Source organism: Sinocyclocheilus anshuiensis, unplaced genomic scaffold (assembly GCF_001515605.1).
Source record: "Sinocyclocheilus anshuiensis isolate Anshui unplaced genomic scaffold, SAMN03320099.WGS_v1.1 scaffold140, whole genome shotgun sequence".
In the NCBI taxonomy this organism is placed as follows: Eukaryota; Metazoa; Chordata; class Actinopteri; order Cypriniformes; family Cyprinidae; genus Sinocyclocheilus; species Sinocyclocheilus anshuiensis.
The window spans coordinates 1,750,104-1,759,752 of record NW_015554147.1 but is presented as its reverse complement, the minus strand read 5'-3'; the positions used below and the strand labels follow the sequence as shown (position 1 = coordinate 1,759,752).

The 9,649-nt window shown below is 35.4% G+C and overlaps 1 protein-coding gene across 1 annotated transcript in view; it reads right to left on the bottom strand.

Moving 5' to 3' along the window:
* Positions 1–9,649, bottom strand: part of LOC107670578 (cyclic nucleotide-gated cation channel beta-3) — a 34,300-nt gene that overhangs the window by 11,502 nt on the left and 13,149 nt on the right. The window contains 10 exon segments of the mRNA XM_074186949.1: positions 269–478; positions 578–732; positions 849–926; positions 1,129–1,264; positions 2,849–2,879; positions 4,574–4,715; positions 6,438–6,452; positions 7,945–8,001; positions 9,292–9,333; positions 9,541–9,647. Of these exon segments, the coding sequence (XP_074043050.1) occupies positions 269–478; positions 578–732; positions 849–926; positions 1,129–1,264; positions 2,849–2,879; positions 4,574–4,715; positions 6,438–6,452; positions 7,945–8,001; positions 9,292–9,333; positions 9,541–9,647 (973 nt within the window).

The following is a 9,649-nucleotide window of genomic DNA, read 5'->3' as shown; positions in this document are numbered from 1 at the left end:
ACACACACACACACACACACACACACACACACACACACACACACACACACAAAATTGGCTGTTTTTGGTTTCAAAGGACTGTCTTTTTGGACTAGGAAAGATGTTCAAAACATGACAAAAAAATCTTTTATTAAAGAAAAAATCATGTCAATTTCTTATTATATGACACTTTTAATAGTAATTAGGTAGTTTGCTTGTAAATTTTTATAACAATGGCCCATTGTGATCCATATAGAGCTCACTTACTTCAGCTGGTTATAGATCTCACCTGTGTAGGGATCAATGCTGGATGGGAAACGGTACTCCAGTATGACTCTCAGCCAGTCAGGAATCTGGGGCATTTTGAACTGGGGAACTGGGATCTTGTATCCCATAAACTCGTAGATCATCACCTCCTCTTCAGCCTTCTCCTCAGCGTCTTTCTTTTCCTCTGGAGGAGGTGGTGGAGGTGGGTCTTCACCAGGCTTTTTGGCTGGAGCTACGGTTAAAAAAATCAAAGGTGAAAAAACTATCTATCCTTGACCTGACATCACTGAATTAATACAGTAAAATAAACCGCAAATAAAAGTCTACTCACATGCCGAAGTGCTTTCATCATCAGACTCATCTGGATCAACCAGTTTCTCTCTTGCACGGTCTTTGCGCTCTTTAAATAGCTTGACCAGCTCCTGCAGACGCTCATTCACAACAATACTTGTTTGACTGGCTGCAGATGCAGGACGCTCAAGGCCTCTACAGGAAGTGACAACATATCAGATTGATCGCAAGAAGTTTTGACATCTCAGTCGAGTCTAAACAAGGGTTTTAAGACAAAAAACAAGCAATTATTCTGATTTTTAAAAACTCACTCGTCCACAGCAAGTAGATCGGACTTGTTCAGGTCTTGCTCATCTTCCTCGGCAGGAACCGTCTCCTCCTGCATTCTTCTGAACAAAAACATACACCATATTACAGTCTTTACTATAGCAGCTGTAGTTTTACTAAACTAGAGCTTTGTGGATGAAGAACAACCTACTCTGAATCCACAGCTTTGCTGAGGGTGGAAAAAACCCCCAGGACTTTCAGAGACACAACCTAAACTATTTAGCCTATAAATCATATTAATAGATCAGATGGATAAACACTGACCTGTGGGCCATCAGATTTGTTACAGGAACAGTGAGGGTCATTGAGTCTAACTCTGAGGGGACAATGATTTTGGGAACGGTCATCTCTCCATCCTCCACTTCCTCTACCTTCAGTGCTGGCTTCACATGGATGCTTGCTGAGGGCAAACACAATGACATTTTAGTGCTGAAATCTTTAAAAAACAAAAACAACATTATTTATGCATGTGAAAAACAATTTATAGATTCTCAAATGGCTTTTTATTATATACCAACTATGATCAGACACTCCAGAAAGAAACACACAAAATGATAAAAAAGATAAAATGTATCCACGGCATTGAATCATGCTGTGGATAATAAATCTTAAAACACGAAAGTTGAACATTCACATTTTCACTTTCACTTTTCCCCCCACTTTTTTTTCATGATTTCTCAGATCAGGGCTTTATACTGACTTTTTTCCCCAAAGGAGCACACGGGCGACTAAGTAAAACAATTTAGGAGCACATTACAAAACTTTAGAGGCACAATGAAAATTTATAGAAGAAAATTGTACCTTTATTAAAATACAAGAAGCACACCAGGCTTCAAACTGTATTTAATATTTGTTTAAATATTTATAGACCTATTGTAAGCTGTATAAATTGTGTGTGTGTGTGTGTAGTGTGTGTCTACACACACACACACACACACAGGTACAGTGGGTATGGAGAATCACCCCCCTTTAAACACCTGAAACGAAGACGGACCAAATTACCGATAATAACCAAGGAAAAAAAAAAAATGTATGATAATGCAGGACTTTTAATTATAAACAAGCCTGAAATACACCAGGATTCTTATTTTGAAATGTCTATCATTTAATATTGCCGGCTATATTAATATGACCCATTTATTTTTTTAAATTTATTATTTATTTTTTTATTGTCCAGTACATTTCTCCTCAACAGGATGCAATATTGGAGGTAATATTCATGTCAATAGTGCACACTATGTGGTAGAGTTTTGAAAAAGCCCTAACCTTAAGTGTGAACAATAGTAACATTGGTACTTGCATTAGCAACAAATAACTTGCACATAACAGACAGCACAGCACAGCGCTATCTAGCACAGTCAGTTCACCTGAGAGATTGCTGGAGGTTTGGTTTCTTTCTGTAACTGTAGGGCACTTCAAAATCATGTCTATAGGTGTCAAGCATGGGATGATCTGGATTTTAGTGCACTTTGGCTTGGGATGACAGTGGGTCTCTTGGGTGTTTTAAGAATAAAATCCACTAGCTACAGATTCTAACTCCAAGACTACATACTGCTGCTGAGGAGTTCTACATGGGCTTGAGGATGTTGAGGCGATGGATAACGTTCTGGAAGCACTGGTTGGCTTGTTTTGGAAGCTGGGATATCTCCTGGTATAGCAGCAGGAGATCGGAGGGCATCTTGGGCAGGGGAACATTATTGTTTTTCAGCAGGTGTAAGCTGCTCAGACATGTGGAAGCATGGGGGATGCGAAGAATCCAGCTCTTTATGCCAGAACAGCTAGCAGGCACTGCAGATAGGCAGACCGCTTCAATTACTGGACATTCACATTACATTGCATTGGTTATGTTCAAACTGGATATCAGTAACCAGTCACTAGATACAGTAATGTTCGTTTGGTTTATACTCTGTTTTATATGGCACATCTTTCATTCTTGTATAGATATAATGTGCGTGTATTTGTGTGTGTTCATGTTCTCACTGACCTCCACATCCTTCTTCAGGAGGTTCCTCTTCCTGTAACAACAGAAGATGAAAAATGACATCACATAAGACAGCAAAGACAAATATAAACTTTTCCCCTAACATTTGTAAGTGTATATAGCTGCCTGCCATTCAGAAAAATCCCAACATAATTTTTGTTTCTGCACTAAAAAATGGCTTTAAGACAATTTTCACTTAGAGATTGCTAATACATTTCACAAATAATTACAAAGAAACAGTATATAATTAAATGTGAACCTTTGGAGTGAAAAGGCTAAAATTGTATTTTCTTGTAAAACACAATAATCTTTGTTTTATTTACACATTTTTACAGTGTGAAATAAATCTATTTTAAAATAGTTTTTTTTCCACCAAGGTCACCACAGAAAAGATTTATGATTGTACACATAACTATAACTATTTCTATTTCACTTAAAAGCTATGTTATTCACAATCTCTATTAAAAGAATCCTCTGCTTGCTACAATGACAATTAAGAAGGCTTTGTGCATTCTTACGTTTTATTACTTTTGCAAACTAGTCCTAGGGTTTTTAACTGATTGGAACCAAACCAGTGCAGAAAGATTCTCTGGAGGCTGAATATCAACAATTATCAAAAAAAGTAACCATTGCAACGGGATGCCAGAACATTCGTAAGGGGCGGAGCTGCTTTTACTAAAATGCCTATAACTCTTGAATGGAAAGAGATATTTTCACCAAACTCGGAACATGTTTTTCACCAAACTCGGAACATGTATGTAAGAGCTCAATCTGAGGTGACCGTAAAAAAACGCAAAGTTTGGCCACTTGGTGGAATTGAGGAATTGAGTTTGACATCCCTGCTCTAGATCAATAATTAAAAAAAAATAAATAAATAAAATAAATAAAAAAAATGTGAATATTAACCTTTTGGGTAGCTATAACGGGGTTGTTTAGGAAAGGGGCGTGTCCAAGTACACCCAAAAGCCAATAAATCCTAAATGAAAGCGCAAAACGTCACGAAACTAGGTGAGCACATGTGACAGATGATTCTATACAAGCATGCAAAGTTTTATGGAAATCTGACCACAGCTGGCACCAAAACAATTAATAAGGCTTCAAAACATCAAATGACATCAAATTGCAAAAAAACAAACAACAACAACAAAAAAAAAAACATACAAAATGTGCAGAGCAGTGGTACCCCAGGACTGGAATTAAGAACCACTACTATAGTTCTATGGTAAATTCCTTGAAATTGCAATTATAACCACTAGATGGAAGCAGAGGATCACTCATTGACTCATCTGTTCCCTAATATGCTCCTTTTCACAAGGTTTTACTTTTGGATTTACATTAAGACAATTTAAAAATCATTATTATTGCATTTAAAATCACATTTTGTCAAAGTTTACCACTTCATTTATACAGACATATCAGACATGATAAACACTATAAACATTCTCATGTTTCTCTCATTCACCACAAATCCAAATGTGCGCTTCATGCATGTTTTGTGTACTTGACATTAATTGCATTGCATAAGTCACTATACAATATAAATCACAGCATGTTTCCGATGATAAAACATGCAGCTTATATTCTGGAAAATATGGTAATAAAGTTTTGGCTGCTTTTGATGAATTAGAAGTTGCCTTGGTGAAAATAAATCAATTCCTTTCAAAAACATTTAAATATCTTCCCAAACTTCCGAATAGAACTGTGCTAAAATGTTTTAAGCAATGTTACCTGGTCAGCATCAGGAGGTAAAGATGTGGCTCGCTGAGGCTGAGTGGTCACGGGCGGTGAGACCGGATCTGCTTGTAGTGCCTGATCTGAAACCTCAGACTCATGTGGCGAGGGCTCCGCCGGGCAGATGTCCACCAGGCTCCTGAAAAGGGGTTTGAGCAGAAGTCTAGTCATGGCAACACAACCAGTCAGTCAGAGGCTGGTAAGCCACCTATCAGATCTGTAAGTGTTGACCAGGAAAAACTCAAAGGGGCTGACAAGAACGTGTTATTGGATTATGAAAATCAACCATTCTGAAAGACAATCACATTTGTACTCATCTGAAAGGATGTTTTTAAATCCAGCTGCAGTGAAAATGAATTTATGATGTCTTTTAGGGTCTTTCATAAAGAGATTACAGTTACAGGAATAGTTTATCCAAAAATGAAAATATGCTGAAAATGTACCACCCTCAGGCCATCCAAGATGTAGATGTAGTTTGTTTCTTCATCAGAACAGATTTGGAGAAATTGAGCATTACGTCACTTGCTCACCAATGGATCCTCTGCAGTGAATGGGTGCCGTCAGAATGAGAGTCCCAACAGCTGATAAAAACAATAATCCACAAATAATCCTAAAAACTCTAAAATATGAGTCCTATATCCATAATATTCCTTTCTCCTGAAATAAAGTAATCTCATCTGAATCAGGAGAGAAATATGCACAGATCAAGCACCATTTACAAGCAAATATGCCAGTGGATTTTGATGGACTTTTTCACTGGAGGAGGCATTATTATGGATTATGGACTGGTATTTTGGCCAGAAGCGACGGTTTAAAGTCAAAATGCCTTAATGATGGATTTGTTTCTTTCAAACACGCAGCTTTTCACTTCACAAGACATTAATTGTTGGACTGGAGTGGTGTGGATTACTTGTGGATTATTGTGATGTTTTTATCAGCTGTTTGGACTCTCATTCTGACGGCACCCATTCACTGCAGAGGATCCATTGGTAAGTGATACATTTCTCAGATAAAGAAACAAACTCATCTACAGTACATCTTGGATGGCCTGAGGGTAATTTTTTCTGGTGTTTACCAAGTTAATGCCTGGTGAGGACTATGGTAACAAGCAAATGCAACAAACTGTATGATGGTGACAATGCTGGTCTCAACAGCACCTCAACTTTTATACTCCTTTCATCTACTTTTGCTTGTAAAGAAGGAAAGAGGAGTAATACATCCTCTGGCATGGTTAGATTGTCACACGGAGTCAACTTTTAACTAAAAGTAGCAGTGCTACTAACTTAATTTTTCAGTGGCCCAGCTGCTAGCCCAGTAGTGGTTTAGCATGACGAAACTCTACAAGTAAATACTTTTTGTGGCATGTCTTAGATGATGTTATAGTACAATATGAGTAGCATCCCAAGTAAAAAAGTAATATATTTAAAATACATTTATTTCTTACTTAATTCAAATCTATTAACACACTATTGATGAGTATTGTATGATCTTTGAATAATATCGGTCTTCAAATGCAAGATATTTAAAGTATACTGAAGTATACTTGCAATAGTTCCACTTTAGCAGAACCAAATATACTTCAGTTTATCTTTAGTTGTACTTCCGCACAATTACAGTGCATTAAGTACAAAATTAGTTGTTCCAATTTAGCTGACTTTTAAGTATACCAGTTTAGTATACTAAAAGTACAATTGCAGGGTATTTGTATTAAGTACATAAATATGTAAATGTACTTGTAGTATACTGAGCATGAAATAAATGTATTTCAAATACATTTTAGTATATTTGTTTTTCACTAGGGGTAATGTAGGTAAAATCTATGTTTAATGTACACAAAACAATGTAGGCCATTCTAACATATCTTTTCATGTCAGCACTGTTTACAGGGGATGTCAAGTTGGTTGCAAAATGTTGATAAAAAGTGCACATTTCAGTTTAATTCCATGACTTTCTGGCTTTCTGAATTCAGCACTGCAATACGCAGCAGCAGCAGCAGGTCTGAAACTGCGTTCTACTTCTACATAAGTGCTTCGGCCTAAAAGCTTCTTTGGCATCAGCTAGTTTTCAGACAGGATGGTTTATAGTGATGTGGTAAAGCAGGATGAAGCCTAAATTAAGCATCTGACATCATGCCCAAAATAACACAAAGTACTCAAAAGTGGGACACTTCTATTTTTGTAATGGTTTGTCTTTTTACAGACTGAAACACTCAAAAGAGATTAGCTAAATTGCTTATTCTAATAAAAAAATAAAAATTGTTATACTATCGGACAAAAGTTTCCAATAATTAAGATTTTTTTAAATGTTGTTGAAAGAAGTCTCTTGTGCTCACCAAGGTTGCATTTATTTGATAAAAATGCAGTAATATTGTGAAAGATTATTACAGTTAAAATAACTGCTTACTATTTGAATATATTACTGTAATGTAAAGCTGAATTTTCAGCATCATTACTTCAGTCTCCGCTGTCACATGATCCTTCAGAAATCATTCTAATATGCTGATTTGCAGTTCAAAAAAATGTATTACTATTATCAGTGTTAAAAAAATATTTTTTTGCACAATATATTTTTTTTGTGGAAACTGTGATACATTATCATTCAAATGTTTGGAGTAAAAAGAAAATAAATTAATACTTTTATTCAGCAAGGACGCATTCGATTGATCAAAAGTGTCAGTAAAGACATTTATAATAATATATATAATTTCTATTTCAAATAAATGCTGTTCTTTTAAACTTTCTATTCAAAGAATCGTGAAAAGAATGCTTTATGGTTTTCACAGATATATTAAGCATCACAACTGTTTTCAACATTGATAATAATAATAATAATAATAATAATAAATGTTTCTTGAGCACCAAATCAGCACATTAAAATGATTTCTGAAGGATCATGTGACACTAAGAACATTTCACTAAAGAAAAACTCAGCGTTGCATCTGAGGAATAAATTACATTTTAAAATATATGAACAAAATAGATATTTCACAATATTAGGATTATACATAATTACCTTTTTAAAACAATTGCTTGAGAAGTTATTTAAGATAGTTTGTACTGTATATCAATATATATCTGATATATAATACTGCCCAGACCTAAAGACAATATAAAACATTGCATGAAAGTATGAAGGCTTCATACTTATCTCAGGAGTACATGCTCTAGTTTTACAGGAACAGTAGAGGCAGTGTGGGGACTGTGTGGATATAAACAGCAGCTATAGCATGTGTTGCAGCTTTAATGAAGTATAATGTCACGCTAAAGGACCCTACTATCACTGCTTGATTTGTCATGTCAACTACACAGGTAGTGTAATGCCCAGGCTGCTAGATCTGTGCTGCTTAGCTCTGAGGATGAAGGCCTTACTCTGTGATCTTACTATCCTCTCTCTCCTCCTCACTCTCTTCACCGAGTGGCTGTAACCTGTATGGCGAGCCGGAGAGGACAAGCAGCACTTCAGCAGCTGACACGCAGGAGAATAAAGTAACGGTACAGCAGTAAAACGAAGCAAGCACAAACTCGCATCCAGTCACATTGTGAGTTGTAACATTCACTCTGCTGTGAGGAAATTTGAAGCAGAGTCCAAAATTAAGTTTTTGCCACACCTGCGAATGGAAAGTGTAATACTAGCCATGCATTTTTTTTTTAAATCAGCCATTAAAGTGCATTTTGCAATAATTTAAAACAATCTATAAATATAGAGTATATATAAGATTTGGGATTATTAATCATACACTGTAAAAATGTGAATGTTTTACAAAAATATACTATTTTAGTCTTCTTCAAATCTTCACATGTACTTTTATGTTACCTGCCTTTGTAATTATTTGTAAAATGTATCAATTTGTGAAGTGAAAATTGTTTCTACACCAATTTTTATTTATTTTTTTTAATTTTTACTGCAAATTAGTGACCAACACCACAGGGTACTGGGTCACTTGCAGCATCATATGAGATTTTATTTAATTTACATCATATTAAATGTTAATTTACATCGTATTATATCATATTACATCATATAAGATTTTATTTAATACTTTAATTTAATTTAATAATTTAATTTAAAATCATTTAATAAACTGCATCTGTCAAAAAAAAAAAAAAAAAGCAAGACATGATTTTGCTATTATATAATTTTTTTATATATACACTACGGTTAAAAAATTTGGGGTCAGTAAATTTTCATTTATTAATTTTTTTCCTGAAAGAAACACATTTTTTTCATCAATGACAGATTAAATTGATCAAAACTAACAGTAAATATATTTATAATGTTACAAAAAATATCTATATCTAATAAATGCTGTTCTCTTGAACTTTGAAGGATCACTGAAGACTGGAATAATTCAGCTTTGCATCACTGGAATAAATTAGATTTTACAGTTTAGTTTTAATTCTAATAATATATCACAATATTACTTTTTTTACTGTATTTTTGGTGAACATACTCTTTCAAAAAAACATAAAATCGTACTTGCAAAACTTTTGAACAGTAGTGTTATTTGGGTTAATATGAGGAATATGCACATATACTGTATGTAATGAAAAGTAATGTAATGAAGCATATAGATGACCACAAAGCTAATAGAAATAGACATAAGCTCTAATTCTAGGCCAAAGACTATTGTTACTGTTTTTGTTATTTGGTGAGTGTTAATTTTGGACCCTGGCAGACAGCAAGGAGTGAGAGCGGAAGGGAGGGAAGACACTTACTCCGGATCTTCTTCATTCTCTTCCTCCTGGATATTTGGCAGTCTTTGTAAAACAAACAGTGAACAGGTGAATTCTGAACACTGTAAGTGTGTTGATGTGTGTGTCTGTGTGTGTGTGAAAGATATAGAGACACAGCGCACTTTTGTAGCCACTTTGTGGTTTATCACACCCCAGATCTCAGTCGTAACAAACACAGAACAGGGCATGAACTCAATTCCTCTCTGAGTTTGTGGTGTGTTTGTGACTTACTGATCCTCATTGTCCAGCTCTTCGGTTTTCGTGCCGATGATGATCTGTGTGGTTTGCTCTTCCTCCAGCTGTCTGACGGCCAATTCTGCAGCCTGCCGGGCCAGATCCT